Here is a 20,867-nt window from a genome sequence, read left to right on the forward strand (position 1 = left end):
CCCCCTGTTCCCCCTACCCCTGCCAGAGGGGACCCCAGCTGCCAGGGTTATGGGGCCAGGGACCTGAGTCTACAGCCCCCTGGCCCCGACAGGAGGTGGCGACTGCTGCTGCAGCAGAGCAAAGTCCAGCTCGGGCAGGGGTGGGGCTGGCACCCTGTGGATGTGCACACTTTTGCAGGGCTAGGGGAACCCATGGCCCCCAGATTTGTGTCCAAGGCGGGGGCAGGCACGGGTTGCCCACTGCGGACTTGGGCTCCCACCTGATACCCTCTCCCAGAGCCTCCACAGCCTGGTGGGTGCAACAGTGCAGCCATGCAGAAAAGCTGCTTGCTGTTGCGAGCTCCACGCTGTCCTGGCAAGGTGTTCCCTGCCTGTATGGGGGTGTGCAGAGTTGTGTACACAGGGGACGTGTCACCAGGGCAGTGCAGAACTCGCAGCAGCAAGCAGCTTTCCTGTGCAGTCCCACTCTGACCTGGCTGCACCCACCAGGCTGTGGAGGCCCCAGGGGAGGGTAGCAGAGCTGGAGCCCAGATCTGCAGTGGGCAATCCACACCTGCCCCCACACCGTGCACAGATCTGGGGGGTATGGGTCCCCCCAATCCCTGGGAATGCACACAGGAGCAAGGAGCCAGCCCCACCTTCCACACCCCCAGACGAGCTGCCCACAGCCCCATCCTGCCCCCCATTGGGGCCCTGTAGCCACATACCCCCTGGGTGGGCAGCAGCCCCAGCCTCAGCCCTGCTCAATCCCACCCTGCTCCCACTTATCTGCAGGAGCTGCTCTCCAGGCTTCCTGGCTCCAGGCTGTATGTGCACATGGCACCCCTGCCTGACCACCCTCCTCCTCAATGTTCCCCCTAAGGAGCACTAGTCCATGAGCGTGCCACCTCGTTCTGGTGTGGGACACTTACCAAAGGGGGCTGACGGCCGGGGGCCAGAAGCTGGAGCTGGGGCCAGAGGCCAGGCGGGTCAAGGGGCTGCAGCTGGAGGCTGGGGCTAGAGCCAGGAGCTGGCACAGGCTCCGGGTAACTGCTCCACTCCCCCGCATCAGGGCCAGGGAGCGCAGCACTTTCCCAGAGCCAGCAGAGCCCACACCAGCCCCCCGCCCCAGCCTCCATCCCTGCCTTGCCTCACCTCGGGGAGGAGCTGCTGCCTGCCCCAACTGAGACTCTGCCAGCTCTGGGACACGGGGGAGCAGCCCTGATGCGGGAGCGCGGAGCAGTTCCCCGGAGCCAGCGGAGCCCACGCCAGGCTCCCGCTCCCCACCTTGCCTAGGAGCTGACCTTCAGCTCCTCTCCTGGTGCACGGCCTTGAAAAAGCTGTGCACAGCCACGCTTTTAGTTGTGCGTGGCCACGCATGCACACACCTTAAAAGGGAACCTTGCTCCTCCTGCTCCCTCCCAGCCCCCTGCAGCCTGGAGCTCAGCCAGCCTGCAGAGGGCTCTTTGCAAAACTGCAAAATCCACAGGTTTCAGTGTTACAATGAGAAATCTGCAGTTTCCTCTGGTAAAGGGGAAAAAAAAAAATCAATGTTTTACTCCATTTTTCTGTGGGAAACAGAAAACCCTGATCCCTGCTAATAACACCAAAGTCACAGGTTCAATCCCCCATTGGACTAGATGATCTGCTGGGGTCCCTTCCAGTCTTACTTCTCTATGTTTGAGTGATTGGTCCTCTTTATAACTGCCCTTCAGGTTTTTGAAGATAGTTATCAAATCACCCCCTGCATTCTCTTTTCCAGACTAAACAGTCTTAGTTCTTTAAGCCTATCATCATTAAGTCTTATTTCCCAAGCCTCTAATCATTTTTTTCATTCTTTACTGGACTTTTCTACCCTGTTCATCTCTTCCTTGAAGTGTGGGGCCCAAAACTGAACACAGTAGTGCAGCTGAGGCCCCACCAGTGCTGAATAGGGCGAGAGAATCATTTTCCTTGATTTGCAAGAGATGCTAATGTTAATACAACCCAATATGCTGTTGACTTTTTTCACAGTTTCATCCACCTGCAGTTCACAGTCAGCCTCTGATCAACTAGTACTCATCCATGTCGTTCTTCACCACACCTCATCTCCATCTGATGAGTTCCATTTGATGAGCTCCATGTCTTGTTATTAGCCTCCAAGTGCATGACCTTATATTCTGTACTACTGCCTTTCATTTCATTTCTATTAAACTAGTCCCCAAAATCATACGTTTCGTTTTGTAGGACATTTTAATCCTCCTCTGCACTGACATCTCTGTATCTTCAGGAAATTTCATCAGTACACTCCCACTTTTAGTGTCAAGGTCACTATTGAAGATAGGTCCAAAAACTATGCTTGAGGAACTCCAATAGTGATCTCCCTTCCCGCCTAATAGTTCCCTTTTAAACACTATTCTTTGTCAGCTCCCCAGTAGTCAGCTGCTTTGTTATTTTATAATCCACTAACTGCCTTACAATTCATCAACATCTTCTCCAGCTTCACTAATAATTTCGCATGTGGTACCAGAGCTGATGCTTGCCAGAATTCTGGATACACTATATCTATCACCTTTTTTGGGCTAAGAATTAGTTAACAGACATCAGCTACCTTTAGAAACTCCATAATGCATTTTATCCTATTTTCGATCCACCTCCATGGTCTCATTAGTCTCCTTTTGAAATTTGTTCTAAATCTGTGCATAGTATCAAAATAAGGTTAAGAGGCTTCTATGGGCCTGCATGATTCCCCCTGCCCCACCTTCTTAAACGTAACGGCTACATTTGCTATTCTCCACTCATATAGCATCACTCCCAACTTAATAACTTTATTAAAGTACTGGCTACCAGACCTACTATTTCACGTCTGTTCTTTCAGAATTGGGAGATGAAGATCATCTCGTCCTCCTTAATGAATACAGTAAGTTCTTTGTATTTCACCTCAGCTATAATTATTTCCATTTCCACACTTTCATTCCCATTATGCATTCTGCCTTTTTACCAGTGTCGATAAGGAGGATGTTACTGAACAACTGGGTTGGGTATTATTTTCAGACCATACTTAAATAGCCTTAATTTCTACCCCGTGGGACCCCAATGTTTTCCCTTTTCTGTTTTTATTTGTATAGTTGAAGAATGTATTGATACTTACTTTAATATCATTCATCGAGGTCTAACACAGCTTAACTTTTGCCATTTCTCAGTTTACTTCTACACTTTTTCAAACTTGTTAAATATTTTGGCACCATAACACCGATTCTCTCTAATAACAAAGGCTCACTTCTTGTAAGTGCCACAGAAGAAATGGGGTCTTCAGCAGGCTTTAAATGAAGATATCATGGGTGGTTTTAACACTTTGTTTATGCTGCACACTTTCCACTTGCAAAGAAGGTAGTAACCAGCTATCAAGAAAACACAAGTTAAGAAAAGGTAGAGAAACAACTGAAATAGCTCTTGCTTGGCCAGGGAGAAGATGAAGGAAGGAAGCAGACTGCTGGAGTTAATATACAGTTATTTTCCCTGCTTTGTATTTCTTTGTTTCCATTTCTTTTCTTCTCTCTATTCCTCTTTTTATTAGAATTGTTATAATGGTAGAAATGAATTGAATAAAAGACTATTCTAAATTGTTCAAGAATTACATTCACAGTGAATTCAATCTACTTTGAGTAAAAGAACTAAGGTTACAAAATCAAAATAAGATGCGTTTAGAATGTATTAAAGGAACTATTATGAAATTTCTAGGAAAATATCTACTTAACAGGTGCCTGCCATTTCTTTTCTTTTTTTTTTAACTTGATTAACTGATCCTACTTACAAAATAGCACAGCCAATATTCCGAGGTGCATTCAATCCCTCAAAATACATACAAAGGCAAATAAAAATCTCCTTCAAACAGCACTACTACAACCCTGAGGGGCTGAGGGCATGGAGAGCACTCTGTCCACATTCGCAAATGACATGAAATTATGGGATACAGTAAACACACTAGTGGGAAGGGTTTGAATCCAGACGGACCTGGACATGTTGGAAAAGTGGGCAGAAAAGAACAGTATGCAGTTCAACAAAGACAAGTGCAAAGTGCTGCATCCAGGGAGAAGCCAATTTTTTTTTTTTTTAAACAGATAACAAAAATTTCCACCAGACTTCCAAGTAAACTTCTTCTTGCCTTCTCTCCTGCAGAACCCTGATTTGACAGGACAACATTTCCATTACTAAGCTAGTGTGTGTGTGTGTGTGTGTGTGTGTGTGTGTGTGTGTGTGTGTGTGTGTGTGTGTGTGTGTGTGTGTGTGTGTGTGGGGGGGGGGGGGGGTGTTGTTTAAAACTTCCGAAACTTTTTTTAAGTCAATCAGAGATTGTAGGGATGTAAATTACTCTTCCAGCCTTTTGCAGTTGCAATTCTTGCAACCACTGGAAGATGAGTGATCAATTCCTGTGGCATTTATGTGCTAAGTTCTCAGAAAAGTTAAAAAAAGAGCACCAAGACATTATCTGATACTTGGCATTCAGTTATTTCCAAAAATGTTTTCAAATTTCTTCCAGAACAGCTTAATTCTGGACTGTGTCCACCATATAGGACAGAATCCTCCCAAGTGACCACAGTCCCTACAACATCTGTCTGTTCCTATACCATAAATGCATTTAATGTTAAGTGGTGTATTAATACCATTGATATAGGATTTTAAAATACTTTTCTTTTATTATCTTGTAAGTACGAGCACCATTGTGCCAGATGGTCTCCAATTCTTCAGCACCAATTACTGACAATGTCAGGAGCCCACTCTGTCATTAGCCTTTTTTCCTTCTATATGGCTATTTAAAATTGCTTTTTATAACATGGAGAATAGGCCAGTGCGTTGTTTCAATTGTGTGAGCAATATTTTCTCAGGTTTCTGCTGAGATTTAACTTTCTTTGGGAGCGTGTTGAAGTGTCTCAATTGCACATACTGGAAAAATAGGATTTTAATATTATCTGCAGTATGTTGTGTTTTTTCAAAAGATCTAAATATATTTTCTTGGAATAACTGTCCAAAATGTATGTCAATATATTCCTAGATATTAAAGCTCCCTAAATAAATTATTAGGATTAAATTCAATATTGTTATGTATAGGAACTAAATGCGAAGGGTATGAGCTTAACTTCTTAAATCTGTCATCCCAGATTTTCTTTCTTGTTCTCATAAAGGAGTGATTATATATTGAATTTGGCCTGGAAGATTTCTTTAGCCATGGTAATGTTAAGTTTGACTGCTGGACAGTATGTTCACTCACTCCATCTTTACCCGGTGCTCACTGTGAATTGGTGTTATTCAATACACCAAATTTCTGAAGTTGGACAGTTTGGTAGTGATATTTAATGTTTGGAAGCATCCGTCCTCCCTTTTTGCAGGAAGGAGTTTTTAAATGTAGGTTTCTCCTTCCCCCTCCCCCAAAAAAGTAGTTATCATAGTCCACCACTCATCTAAGATATTTCTTGGCACTATAGAAGGTAGAGCTTGGAATAAAAAATTAATTTGAGATAAAATATTCATTTTGACTGCTGCAATTCTATCTGACCATGGAAATTCATAATTTGAGCACTTTTCTAAGTCTAGTTTGCTTGTCTGAATCAAAGGTACATAATTACAACTCTACACATCCTGGCATTTTTAGTCATATTCACCCCTAAGTATTTTAATAAAACAGTTACCCCCATGTTATTTCTAAAACAAGACACTCAATCCTGCAGTCCACAAACAACAATGACCTGGTATCCTAAAATAAATTTTGCTGGAAGAAAACTGCAGCCGAAATAAATTAAACCGATAAACTCTTGAGACTCAAACAAGCGTCTTCAGAGAAACAAACAAATGAAAATTAGGTTCTTGGAAGCTAGACAAAGATTTTAAAAAGGGGATACATGGAAACAACGAGAATAAAAATCACAGTATGAACTTTTCATGCTTCAAGCACTTACCGTTGACATTCGCCAGCATGTAGAACTAAGTCTTCATTGTTTCTAGCACTAATGGTAAGTTCATGTTCTGTTGAGTTAAAAACATCAAGGAGGAGGTGGCATTGCCGTGTGCTGTGTGAATAGTAAAAAACAGAGGAAGATTATAGTAAGTATATTACTAACACATTGAGCATTAGTTACTACATTACATTATGGAATTAATGAGACACACATAAGTGGCTTATCTATTTCAATTATAATAATACTTTAATTATCTTCTGTTGGGAATTAAACATGCTTAAATTCCACTGAAGATAAAAAAGGGGCATGTACACTTGAAACAAGAGTTGAATGAAACTTCAAATCTGCATATGCTTTTGCCTCTTGTCTTGTCAAAAAGATGCTAAGAACCGATTTTTGTGAATTCTCTAAACCTTCAGTTAAGACAGGTTTCACTAAACGTTAAGATAGTGGACAGCATCTTTTTAAAACTAAAATTAAAATAAAGAAACAATAATTTAGGTGCATGTTGAGTAGAGATGGGCAACTCATCATACTGTATTTGTGTTGCATATAAGGTACAAAAGGTGACAACGAGAATACGCTTTAATCACAGCAACTACTAAAAGACTCTTTCATGAAAGTTTCTCTCTTTTCCTTCGGAAAAGGGAGCTGAGCCCCAGTGGTCAAACACAGCAGAGAATCCTCCGATTTATCACCTAGTCTCCTTTGTGCCAAAACTTATTCTTAGAAATCTTTCATTACAAAATCTTTCTTGGCAAACATATCAATTGCCTCACCATCTCCAGGAATAACACTGATCAAGCTGCACAAAAGAACCAGTATTACACTAAGTTTTAATGCATCAGGCAAGGTTTTAATCTAAGAATATTTTCTTTGGTGTCTAACTTGTCACAATCAACATTTACTGAAGATGACACTGTTACACAAAATGAGAGAATCGGAACTGATGCCAACATGCAAAATATATATTCAGAGTGCTATATGACATAAGTTATTACTATTTCCTGAAATGCAATAACATCCATAAAAAAAGAGCATAAAGAAATATTTAAGAATTTTTTCAAAACATCATTATGATTTAGATTTAGCTGAAGGTAATGCTGAAGTTTACAACTTGCAACTTGTAAACAGGCCTGTAAGCCTACTAACTTATTTAAATGTTCATTTAGTAGTACATATCCAGGAAACGTGGTAATATTAAGAAACTATTTGTGTGTTATGTAAAGGTGACTGTCGTGCGTCTGGAGTATCCTTAGCAGCTCAGAGATTTCGTTCCAACTGAAGATCCCTGATATGAGGAATCATCCAGTAATGTATCATTACTTACTCATAATCATCCTTTGAGCTTCCCTTTCCCCACATTCCCACTTGCACGTTAAAAAAAAAAAACAGGGTGCCCAACACATTGAAGAGTGGGCACGTTTTAGTTAAGTACACACTGCTGCACAACTCCCCCGCTCAAGGCAATGGAGAGCCATTCTAAATCTAAGCATTTACTCAACAGAGAGTAGGGTCTCAAAAAGAGCATCAGGAAGGAAATACATGCAGAAATATAAAAATTTAAGGCCGCCTTAGGTATGAATATGAGATAGAGACTCACAATGCTTTCTTTGCCTTAAGGTTTACCTTAGGAGTTTCTACTAATGACAGCAACAAAAGAAAGATCAAGGAAAGTGTGGGTCTGTTAGTGAATGGGAGACAGAACTCTGTGACAGATGAAGCAGAAAAGACTGAAGTGCTCAATGCCTCTTTTACCTCAGTCTTCACAGGCAAGGTCAGCTCCCAGAATGATGCACCAGGCAGCACAGTTTGGGGAGAAGATGAGCAGCCAACAGTGGCGAAAGAACCAGTTAGGGACTATTTAGAAAAGCTGGACGTGTACAAGTCCATGGGGCTGGATGTGTTGCAACCAAGGGTGTTGAGCAAGTTGGCTGATGTGTTTGTAGAGGCATTGGCCATCATCTTCGAAAACCCATGGTGATTGGGAGAGGTCCTGGCTGATTGTAAAAGGACAAACATAATGCTCATCTTTAAGAAAGGGAAGGAAGAGACTCCAGGGAACTACACACCAGTCAACCTCACTTCAGATCCTGGTAAAATCATGGAGCAAATCCTCAAGGAATCCATATCTAAGCACTTGGAGAAGAAAATGATGAACAGCACCATGGATTCATCAAGAGCAAGTCATGCCTGATCAACCCGATTGCCTCCTATAACGGAATGACTGGCTCTGTGAATGCAGAGAGGGTGCAGTGGATATGATATACCTTAAACTTTAGCAAGGCTTTTGATGTGGTCTCCCACAGCATTCTTGCAAGCAACCTAATGAAGTTTGGTTTTAATGAATAGACTGTAAGGTGGATAGAAAACTGGCTGGATTGTCAGGCACAAAGTGTAGCAATCAATGACTTGATGTCTAATTGGCAGCCTGCGTCAAGTAGAGTGCCCCTGGTTTCAGTCCTGGCCCCTGGGACCAGTTTTGTTCCATATCTTTATCAATGAAGATGGGATGGAGTGAACCCCCAGCAAGTTTGCAGATGACACTGAACTGTTGGTTCTCTGGCTACTACAGAAGGTCTTTATAGCTGGCAAGTCATACTGCGCTTGCTGAAATAATGGTAAATCTTTTCATTCCGAGTTTTCTTAATGGAAGGTCAATGGAAGGGACATGATATACAAGGTGATGGAGTCAATCTAACTGAAATGAAGGAGACAGATAGTCTCTTTGTGCTCTTAAGCAATGAACTTGGATTCAGTGTTTGGTTCATATCAAAGTGATTTGGCCTTGAGTAACAAATCTCATTTTGGGTTAGAGACCTGTTCACTCTCCAAGACATAAAAAGCACCAAGTCCAGGCATCATTCTCCAGTGTAACTACCGATCCTGAAGGCTCCCAAGATACCTATAAAGCTATTTATATTACATCAGGGGTGTCAAACCTATGTCTCACCACAGGCTAGATCCAGACTTGGTAGTCAGGTGACTGGCAGCAGTGCAGGGGTTAGTGCAACCATCACTCATCCCCTGCTGACACGCATCTTAAATGAAGCTCCAGAACAGATTTCAGCAGTGGTCCCTTCCCCTGCTCTCCCCACCCCTGAATTCTTAGCCCCTGGGAGACTCATGGGCCATACAACATAGTTTTTTAAAGCAGATCCAGCCTCCGGACCACACTGGCCTCACTGCATTATATTATTATTCTGTACTACTCTAAGATAACTATGAGAAAATCCAAAGCTAGTCTCAGGGGACAGTCTAGTCCTAAGGCAAGATGACAAGTACTGCTCATTCTCTGCGGTAGTAGGTGGCAACAAAAAACAAAAGGGGTCATTGATGAATCTTACGTACACACACAGATGAGAGCAAAGTTGCCAATGAGCAGATTTAGTGCATGCCATTTGAACATGGGTTTTCAACAACTCCATTGCCAAGGACAATCACTGCTTTCCCAAGTGATAACGAAGAGCTCCTCAAAAACAGATTTTATATTGCATCAGAGAATAATTTACACATTAGAGACCGTGCAAAAAGAATCACTCATTTTTCTGCCTTTCAAAGTGAATAGTGATGCTTTAAATAAGAAAATAAATTGTAGCAAATTTCCAAGAAATCAGGATGAAGACCGAACTATTAAATTATAGAGTGAGTTTGTGATAAAGCAGAAGGGCTGCTCAATAGGATTTTGTGACTTCAAAGATACCAAACAATGTAAAACAACAAACCACAACGAGCTGTGGCCACAGCCAGACTCATCCAACGGAGAACACTGAAAATGCATGACCGTCCGTGTTACCTCTCCAGGTATGGAGTGATGGAACAGCTACATCAATATCAAACGTAGCAATACAAGCTGTTACGTAACAAAGCCACTTTAGCATTAATCCTGCTTCATACAGGGTCTAAGTTAGGGCAATTTAACTAAGATGTATTGCTAGAGGCTCACACAGACATAACACAGAACAACAGCTGCTGCACGTTCCCAAGCAGCAGTTCTCTTTCCTTTTTTAAAGCAGCTAAAACATATGCTTGTTCAGACCCTCCCCCTAAATGCTGGTCCCATGCATAATGACAGTCCATTATTGCATGTATATTTGAATATCTAATAAAATACATGCAGCTGTTTTTTATTCACAAGTTTCTATTAAAAATTCTACTGAGGTCTAGTGATCACTGAATATTAAATGCATATTAAGTGCACAAATTATACTTTTCCAGGGTAAAAGATTATACAAAAAATGGCTTAACTTATGCAGAGTTCCTTTCTCACATCCCTACTTCCAAGGCTGATGCAACTGAGAACTAACTAAAGAATTATTATACTTTCAACCAAGGTTAAAATATGATAAAATTTAGATGCTATTTTTAAGTTGTAAAAGCCTCAACAAATGAACATACAAATGTGAGTACTTCTCAACACTGTAACAAAGTTTGAAAAACACTGCTTAGTTTAATAAAGTAATATGGTATTGTTCAAACTGCACAGAAACACATATAGCATTGTACAGCCTGCTGCCTTTAGCTTCTTTCACTACTCTAAAAATGTTTAAAAAAATAAAAGAAAGTCAGCGACGGTGGAGGGAGGGTCCCCCGTAGCCGGATGCCAAACCCAGAAGTGCCGGTGCCATGCCTGGAAGTGCTAGTGGCACTTCTGGGGGGCGGGGGGAGGAGGGAATCAATGCTCCACCTGTCTTCCCTGCCCATCGCCTAAGCCAAGAGCACTGGCACTCGGGGGGGGGGCACCCCTATGTGTCACCACCACCTGCCCGTGACAAAGCTATGCTGGCTGTCACTCACAATCCTACCTTCTGCAAGCCTATTGCACAGACTCCTTCATGAATTTTTCCAGGATTTTCCCTGGGATAGAAGTTAGACTAACTAGCTGATAGTTACCCAGGCCCTCACTCTTCCCCTTCTTGGCCGAGCGTTCCTCCCAAGAGATGTCTGGATAGTTGAAGGGGCCCACGATGACCGTGTCCTGTGCGTGCATGGCCTCTGTCAGTTCTCAGGTGAACGCTAGATCAGGTTTCTCCCCCTGGTTTGGTGGGCTGTAGCACACACCTGCAGTCAGGTCTCTCCCGCCGTGCCTGCCCCCCCACACACACCCTCCCCACAGCTTGACCCAGAGGGTTTCAAATCGTTCTTTGGAGCCGATGCTGGCCTCCAAGGAGGTGTACTGCTCCTTTACACTGAGAACTATACCTGCATATAACAAGCAGAGAACCACAGCTCATTGCTAGGAAGAGTAACAAAAGAGATAGGTTGCAGAATAAACAGTCAAGGGTACCAAGTGAGATTCAATTTATGATAAAATAGTATTACGAATTATTCGACCTCCGTGGTCAGAACGTATAAAACTGGACTTTAAGATAAAATTCCCAACTAAAAAATTTTAGTGAGCTTCATTTACTGTATTTACTCAAGTCCAAGATGAGGCGTTTGGTTTGTTTTTTTTTAACATTTAATATGGCCGGGAGGAGTGGGGGGAAGACTGTCTTGAAACAAAGTACTGGGGGGAGGGGGGGCATGAAAAACCCTGGCTCCAGCCCCAAAACCAGATTAAGGCTGGAGCCATAGCTGCTGCCTGCCCCCCTGCCCATCGCCTCTGCACCCTGACCTCCTCCCCCCTGCAATCTTGGGTTCCCACCCCCTTCTCTATCTCCCCCTCCCCCTTTGCTGCTTCTGTCCCCACAACCCTTCCTCTGTCTCCCCACGCTGCAGCCTCTGCCTGTCTGTGCCTCTTGCCCCTCCCCACCCCACTTACCTTTGCTCAGGCACTGGCAGACTCAATTCCTGATGAGGGGAAGGGAGGGTCAGGGGAGCAAAGGCTTCAGAGAAGGGAGGGGAAAGGGAGAGGGCTCAAGGCTGCAGGGGGGCCAGCACAAGGGAAGGTAAGGAGAAGTGGGATAGGTGAAAGAAGGCAAGCTGTTGGCTTCCCCTACTGCCTGCCTTTACTGGCCCCCCACTACCTGCCTCCCTAATACCTGTCTCCCACTGCCTGCCCCTTTACTGTGTCCTCCACTGCTTGTCCCCCCTCACTGCCTGCCCTACCATGTTCCCCCTACTTCCTCCCCCAGTGCTGCTTGCCCCTCTGCAGTGCTGTTGGGGATGAATAATTAGGTTCCCTACATGAAAAATAACAACACACTGTCAAATTGTCCACATGTAAAATCTATTTATTGAGGGGGGGGGGGTTATCTAAAATTCAGGGTTGTCTCTGGATTCAGGTAAATACAATATTATTTACAACCTTGGTTTTGAGAGCATTATGTTATGGTATTAAGATGTCCTAAGCCTGCAAAAGAAACCATCAGATTGAGCACTGTATAGATATTTCTTTCCAGAAGAAAGCCAGATTGAGAAACAGAAAATTCTATAGAATTTGAAAAGTCTGAGATTTATATTGTATGTTTGACAGTCATCCACTTTTCAGGCTCTGAATTTCAGTAGTAAATGTGCAATCCGTTCTCTTCTATGAGCAATCAGGGTGATGCATAGATACAGCAAGGAACAGCTAGTCTCCTAAATGTTTGGGTTTTCAAACATTATAGCCACCCATTGCAAATATGTCCCTTTCTTTTGTTTAGTCTTTCAGTATTAACACAATAAACACTATATTATTTCATTCACTCATGTACATTGCAATGTCTGTCTTGCCATCATTTTGAGCAACTTACTCTTCAGGCACTGGCAAAAAATATAGTCTGGATTTTCTAATTTTTCAACTATGTTGCTCAGACTGCTCAGTGTTTTACTCTTCCCATATCCTAAAATATTGCATCTATATCCGAGAATCCTTTTTAGCATGTGGTATAAAACAAGGTTGCTTGTTTTTTTTCTATTTCTTGGTGTCATGACACCACTCCACTCCCTTAGGTCTGTGGGTCTGCCACCTCAGTCCAGCTGGAGGTGGGGGGCTGCTGTTTCACAGCTCAAAAAAAGCTTAAGGAGTACGGAACCGTTCTCCAGTGGATTTCCACTAGTGTTTTGTCCTTAGATTTAAAATGCCTGGAAAATAAAGCTTCTACAATTGCCCTGGGAAGAGTATTCTGTAGGATCAGAGATCTCACTGTTATAAGTCTCTTCACATACTAAATCCTCTTTCCTATAACATTACATTATATCTACCTATGAACCTCTTGTTTGCCCACATTGAATACAATCAGATCAGGATCAACTTCCATGGATTAATTAATATTTAAGAATTCATATCACAATGAAGTTAAGAATACCCTTATACCACATTGGCTGCCCTTTTTGCTGTTGTTTTTATAGCTGGTCAAATGAGATCTACAGCTACACCTCCAAAGTCCTCCTTAACAACACTTTGTTTCTTTTCAAACATGGCAGGTACCTCAGGTTTAGCTGGTTTTGTTCTCTAATTGATTTTTGTTCTCTAACTTACCCAATCCCAGTATCCCTCCTTCAGATTTTATTAATTACTGCTTTGATATATGTATGTGCCTTCAAGTATGTCTCTAATAACTAAATGCCAAGAATTGAATTATTTCTAGATATTTTGTTATATTTAATTTTTCCATCTGTTGCAACTTCAAAATATTTATATGAACATCTGACTTCTCTCGAAAACAGAAACACTAGGCTGTAACCTCAATCTGCAAATGAAAATGTTAAGTGGTTGGGAAAGCTAAAAAGTAAGCAATGACAATATCAGGATTCGTTTTATTTTTATATCTAATGAGAAACAATCACGATGCACAACCAGGAAGAAGCCCAAAGGAGAATGAGAAGGGGAATAGATGGTAACAAAGTGGGGGGAGTAGATGGTCGGTACAAGCAACTATTGTTGGATACTGACAACAGCTGGAGAACAGAGGTGGTGCCTAGCTTGCTCGACCCTTCTGGAACCCCCACAGCATCTCTTTTTCCATTCACCACAATACTGAATTCATTAGGTGATATTTTCTAACTGTGATCATTGTGAAAGCTGCTAACCAATATTACTGTCAGTGGCTTGATGAGAATTTAGCTTAAAAACTGATCAACAACAAAGAACTGAAATTAAACGAACACAAAATCCAAACATGGCTGAGGGGGTAAGGAGCCTAGCTGAAGCTAAAGGCATGGTTAGATAAATGCCTGTATCCCATGCCAGTTGTCAAGACAAGTTTAGCTATACAAAAACTAACACTATTAAAGGAGTCGACTTCCAAAGGCCCAAACAATTGGGTGCTGGAAATAAGACTACTATTAGGCCAAGGTTCATCATATTGATTGCAGGAGCTAGTTAAGGATGCAAGGGAATCTTGTTGGTGATTAAAGACAACATCTGAAAGGAGGTCAGGAAGATGCTCTTTTTGGGCAGTGCAGGTAAAAGCAAAAAAGAATGAGTTTGCCAACATAAAACAGGCCTTGGCATTTTGGTGAGTCTTTTTGTCAAGCTCCATCTAGGTCAATGATTTCAAGTTATCTGAACTATTTAATTTTGTATATTTAATTTTGGAATGTAATTATGTTATTGTGTGTTTCTATTCTGCTCTATGCGTTTGTATTTGCATATTATGCAGCACAATTTAAACTCTATTTTGAATGATGGTTCAAGTGAAGAAAAGAACTGTTGAATTTACCAAATGCAACTCCAAGATGGCTAATTAAGAGCCCTACGTGAAAGTTGCATTTCAAATTGATGTATAAAATGACTGAAAGAGCAAGGCACCATTTTCCAGTAATCGATGGGTAAGAAATAATAATACACACACACACACACACACACACACACACACACCCCCCCCCCATTGTTTATGAAAGTATCAGGACAGAAGGTTTCATGTATCATTAATCTCAAACTTTGCATATAAAATTCTGCTCCAAACAGTAATTAAGCATGAGGATTTTGATGCAGAATGGGTTTTTTTCAGTAAGCTGACAGCAGGGTCAAAGGGTTAGAATCCACAACAAAAAACACAGAATCTCATTTGTGAAAAAAGGATGCCAGGTATGAACAGGTGAATTTTAAAGTGCTTAACCAATTTACAGCAGAGCTTGTGTTTGCATACACCTATAAGAGCGAGTACAGGTAGGCACCTTAAATTTGATGCTGCTTTTTATACACACACACACACACACACACCTATACACACACACACACACACAATTCATGCTATACAATTGATTTTGGAAATTTTTAACTCTCAAGTATTCCTAAGGTCTTAGGTACCAGGATGATTGGTACAACACATTGGAAAGATCATTTCCCAAGTTTAAGTTGTCTTACATTTCAAATACACAGAGAAAAGTCGGGATGGCAATTTTCCAGATGATCAGGCAGCTGCATAGTTTTCTCTCACAAGCACCTGAAGGTAGCTGGAGAGTAAGTGGGGAACCTCTCCAGACAGTAAATATCAAATAACTGACTTTCAGTGCAGAGGTCATATTTTTGCCTCTAATAAGAGGTTTCATTTCCCAAGAGCATTCAAATTCAGCAGGAACACTTTGGGCCGGCACATTTTTTGGAACCCAGGGAAATTAAAGCAACAAGATTCTTTACTCCAAATTGTCAACTGAAGAAAAAACTTAAGTGTTGCTTGTCTCCTAAGAACTAAATGCAAGATTGAAAATATAAAACTTAATAAAGTTGCAGCTATAAGTTTAAAGGAAATTAATTTTTTTAAGTTAAAAAAAAAAAGAAAGAGTGAAAGTCTGCACTGTTACAGTTCACTGTAGTTTAGTCTTTGCAGTGGGCAGAGAAAACAATCAATAATCAACAAAAAAACAGATTTTCACCTAATGACAGCCACGTATTCATAGGCATTTTAAAAGTGACAGTATTATAATACTTTTTTCAATTTAGAACGTAATATAATATGATACATGATGTGGGTCAGTGATAGGAAGTCAATAAAAGGAAGCACAGGAGCTAAGTAACAACTTTGTTGATCGTTAAGACAATTAGCATAAAACAAACATGGTGAGAGATGGGGAGCATGGGAAAATAATAAAGAACATTTGTGATTACAGACAAGGCATATACAGGAAAAATAAGATTTTTAAGAGCTTTTTGGTAGATGCTGCACCAATGCATTGAAGGAAGAGAAACACATATACTATTTTACCTTCGACTTAGCAATGCCTATAGGCATTTGCTTAACAGCAGCATGTGCCTAAGCATGTCCCTTTTAAGCAAAGCACCTGAAATAGATGCTCAATTTTCTTTGCTTTCTTGGGATGAAGCGTAGGTTGAATAGGGATGTGCTAAGGAAAATGCACCTGAATAACGCATCAAAGAGCTACTTAACACAGCTCATAAAGACACTCTCACAGACTCAGAAGGACAGACTTCCATCTTCAGCTCCCTCTGTGTAAAAATGAAGTTTATTTCCTACCTATGGGGACTTTTACCATCTTGTACCATCTACACTTTTCCCAGAGCCTGACAAAGGGACTTTGATCTCGAAAGCTTGCTGAAAAGGACAATTTTCTTGCCATTTTCCAGTCAGTCTAATAAAAGGTATCATTTTGCAACCAAGAGTTCTAGTTTTTTGTATGTCTTTTTGTCTCAGACCAACATGGCTACCAAGTACGCCCCTGAAGATAAGGTCACACTTAAGTGCTTGGGTGAATTGGGGCCACTATATCCAGCACCTGCTATGATGCAGATTAAACCCACTGCAAGACACCTTCTGTGCGAATAACTGGTCATCCTCCTTTTCATATCCGTTTCCTAGGTACAGCACCTTACATGCATCTTCGTTAAATTCCAACAGCAAACTCTTCCATTTGTTAAAATCTTTTGGAGAATAAAATTAGAATGTGGGTGTTTGCCAATCTCCCTCCTGGTTTTTTTGTCATCTAAAAACCTGACCAGGAAGCTTGTTATTCATTGAGCCAAATTATGACTAAAAATGTTGAACGCTAGATGCAGAACAGAAATCTGCAGATCTCACTTGAAATCTCACCCATTTGTAGTTATTTTTTGCGTGCACTATTCAGCCAATTAATGTAACCAACTAATATAATCCTACCAGACCCACATTTCTTCAGCTTACTTATGAGAATGTCACATAGAACTGTATCTACAACCTGTATTTTTGTATTTAAAAGAAGCAGTAATAGGAAGCTGCTTATAAAATGCTTCAAAGGCTGACACTTGCACAAGAAAGAAAATAATTGATCTTTTGCTGTACGATGCATCATCAGGAAGTGTAAATGCCGTATGCCTGTAAAACATAACCATCATACTCAGTCGAACCAGAGGTCCATCCAGCCCAGAATCATGACTCAGAACAATGGAAAGCTGCAGGTGACCCCTAGTTCTTTTATTGCGAGACACAGCAAGTAACAGTTCCATATTCATTTCTTCCATCCCATTTTTGATTTTATACATCTTAATAATACCCTTCCTCAATCATTTCTTTTCCAAGCTGAGAAGTCCAAGTTTCCCTCTGTTATATCACCTGGAAGCAATACATACTCAGATCATCCCTACTACTCTTTTCTGCACCATTTCTAATCCTACTGTATCCTACTTGACAAGCTGCCCATAATAGTCCAGATGTGGGTAAACCACAGATTTCTGTAATGGTCTGATATTTTCTGTTTGGTTTTCAATTCGTTTTGTACTCATTTATAGCAATCTATTTTTTCTGTTCTAAGCCCCTGATGAGGTTATCAGATTTTATTTTTTCAAAGTGACATTTTTTGCAACACCATAAATAATTTGCTGAACATTTATAGAGTACCCAAGCAAGCATACCCCGTATTTGAGTTCAGACTTCATAGCTAACATCCTGTAAAAACTTTCTTAGCACAGCTCACAAAAAAAGGAGTAAGCTTATACATATTATACTACACATTTCATTTTTAACTAGTGTTTGGCCAATCTCCCTATTAATAAAACTGGATAATTTTTATTATGCAAACACATAATCTATTTATGTATAAAATTAATCCCTAGATTAAATATGTGGTTTATTTCACTTCTGAATATATTTGTATCTAATAAGATGAGACATATATTCATATATTATTATATGTTTATAATATATAATAGAAATATAATGTTTATATAATGGTAAACAAAAACAAATCAAGGACGTCCCAGATTAAATTATACATATTCTGATTCCAATATATATTGCAATTTAAAATATACTGATCAAGTTACTGTGTCTGTCAAATAAATTGATATAATCTAAAAACATAAATAAGCTTGTCAGGCTAATTAGGAGATAAATGTAGTGCTTGCTAGAGTGCTCATTTAAGACGCACTTAAACTGTTAATTGCATTATAAATAGTAATCTGGCCATATATTAAAGCGAACTTACAGTGTAACAATATAGCAAACAAGCCACAAAGGTGTTCCACATATAACGTGGAACATCTCTGTAGCTTGTTTGTATCAAACCTTAAATAGAACATGTGGTATATGTCAGGGTTGTCCCATGATAGATTCTGACACTCAGCTGAGCACAGAGATCCAGCATGGGGTAGCCTCAGGGTCCAGGTCACAGCCATCCCCTAATCCCATCAGTGGGATCAGGTTGGAAGCAGTTTTGGGTCCTGGACCGAGCATCCCCATCCTATCCCTGGAAGTAGAGGGATGGGGCAGGGAAGCCATGAGCCAAGAAGCAGTTCCCAGCATTGGGCTCATGGTGCCCTCATCACTGGCAGCAGAAGACCATGGAAATTACACCTTGGAGGGTTACCAGGTACCACCACAGCTTCTTGAGTGGCTGAGGAGTCCAACAAGCAGACCCTTTCACAAATTGCACATACAACCTCGGCTGAGCTTGTGCTGGCATGCCAAGTACCATTTGTCTTGCCTGCCTCCGATGCCTTTTCTCTCATCTCATCATTGACCCTCTCCATCTCAAAATGACATAGGCCCTGCTTCACAGTGGCTTTCCACTCACAGTGGTCCAAAATGATCGATAACCAGCACTGGCCATGGAGCTGGAAATAGCCATGTAGCCAGAAGTCCCAACTGTATATGAGCTTTTCTAAGTTCCAGAGTACCTGTAGAAGTGGCAGTTGGGGAACTGGTAGCTCAGTTACCCAGCTGTAGGCACTGCTTTATAGTGTGCAGCATGGACAGCTGGGGAGCCAGGAGCTCCCAGATCCCCATGGCACCTTGACACATGGGGAACCCTAACAAGTGCTACTGAGGTGGCTTCAATGGGCTTCCCTGCCAGGGACTTTAAACCCCCATGTCTGGCAGCTCTGCTCAGGTGCAGGGGATCAGATGTTCCCAGCAGGGTTTAAAGATCCCAGTGAGGGAAGACCTTCAGCTGCCCCTCCCCACTGTAAGCTTCTGATCCACTGTGCCCACCAGCCTGGACTGAGCTGCCAGGTATGGGGTTTTGACAATCCACTGAGTATCCATCTAGCTCAGAGAGGCCCAGTCTCAAAGAGGATCTAGAGCTGTCACCTGACTGTCAGCTTCAGTTTCCAGACTACTTTGGAGACCCATGCCAACCCTGGTGCCATCCAGGGCTGGGGCCAACAATTGCCTAACTGTTGGCTTCAACCCTGATCATTCAGATCAGATTCCATAGCGCCATTAAAAGAATGTGTGCCAGGGACTGATAAAGGTAAACACCATCTTGGTGGTATTTGTTTCACTACTAGTGTATAGGACAGTAAAGTGCATGAACTTTATAAATATTCCAATAGATTTAAACTGATTAAACCACAGTGTTTGGTTTTTAAAGTAAGAGACTACAAGTCTAAATACTGTCAGTGCACTATAGACTAGACAATATTCTATACACTTCCACATGCAATTTATTTATTCCATTCAAGAGCCTCTAACAGGACGTTCTATACATCTCCATCTGATTTATCCATTTCATTCCAGAACCTCATCCAGGTGTGGCCAATAGGTTTCCAGGATGCTTTTGCAAATGACACTATGTGTTTTAGATAGTTATTTGAAAGGAAAAGTTACCTTGTTGCAGGAAGGGTACTGACACGTGTAAAGAAGACAGATGGTTCCACTTCCACATGAAGGCCCAGTGACAGGTCCCTATAATAGCCTTCAACATGTCCTGGTCCCCCTGAGTATTTAAAGTTCAAAATGGCTTCCAGTGTCTAAAAAAAAAAGGGTAAATCTTGTTAATTATGGCCGTGTTACTATGTACTATGTACAACAACTGTTCAATCAAATTAAGTTATAGAAGAATTCAAGCATGGGCAAAATTTCTAGATCAGTCAAGAAATGTCACCTTCTAGCCAGCACAACTCATTTTCTAAAGGAAGTGCTCCATAGCCATAATCAAATAATTTACCACAGTTAGTTCAACCAATGATGTATTTTAACTCAATCACATACTTTTAAATATTAGGGTTAAAATAAAGTCATATATAATCACACATCATGCATTATTTTCAATATTTAGTCCCAAATTATCAAAAATGAACTATTTGAAAAATAATATAAAAATAACTGAGGCTCATTTTGCTGCTTTTCCTCTAAAGAATAAATATTTCTTTACCGTTACAAATGCACCATCCTTCTGGTCAAATCCCTTATATTTTAAAGGCTTAAAACTGGCTATATTTACTAAAATGAACATATCTTAAAGCCTTACAATAATACAGAAATCAGGCTTTCAACTTTATAGGAGCTGTGAGAGAGTGCTTATGCTAAGCAAGGCCTAGCATTAAAAAAAAATGCACTAAAACTCCCAGAATGCTTCAAGGAGGTTGAGGAGTCAGCGATTGACATTCTGGTAATCACTTTCTGACCCTTAGATGAAAATACTGAACTTCTGACCTTTGAACAAATGATAAAAATAAGCAGACATGCCGCTTACATTGTTAAGAATAGGAAACTGCATGGCTAAGCCGCAATGACGAAAAAACAACCGCAGATTATGTCAGTTTTGACATTTTAACCCTGCAAAACCCAGCAAAACGTATAGATGAATAATGTATTTAGGTTATAGAAAATTAGCATAAGAAATATAAAGGTCATTAAGAATTAACATAAGAAG

At 41.1% G+C, this 20,867-nt stretch overlaps 1 protein-coding gene across 2 annotated transcripts in view; it reads right to left on the reverse strand.

The window, feature by feature from the left end:
* TRAPPC9 (trafficking protein particle complex 9) overlaps window positions 1–20,867 on the reverse strand; it is an 800,742-nt gene that overhangs the window by 467,291 nt on the left and 312,584 nt on the right. For both annotated transcript variants that reach the window (XM_019553127.1, XM_019553118.1), the window contains 2 exons: window positions 19,820–19,962; window positions 5,913–6,023 (listed from right to left, as the gene is read on the reverse strand). In XM_019553127.1, the coding sequence (XP_019408672.1) occupies window positions 5,913–6,023; window positions 19,820–19,962 (254 nt within the window). The remainder of the gene's footprint in view (window positions 1–5,912; window positions 6,024–19,819; window positions 19,963–20,867) is intronic.

Source organism: Crocodylus porosus, unplaced genomic scaffold, assembly GCF_001723895.1.
Source record: "Crocodylus porosus isolate Cpor-Errol unplaced genomic scaffold, CroPor_comp1, whole genome shotgun sequence".
NCBI lineage: Eukaryota > Metazoa > Chordata > Crocodylia > Crocodylidae > Crocodylus > Crocodylus porosus.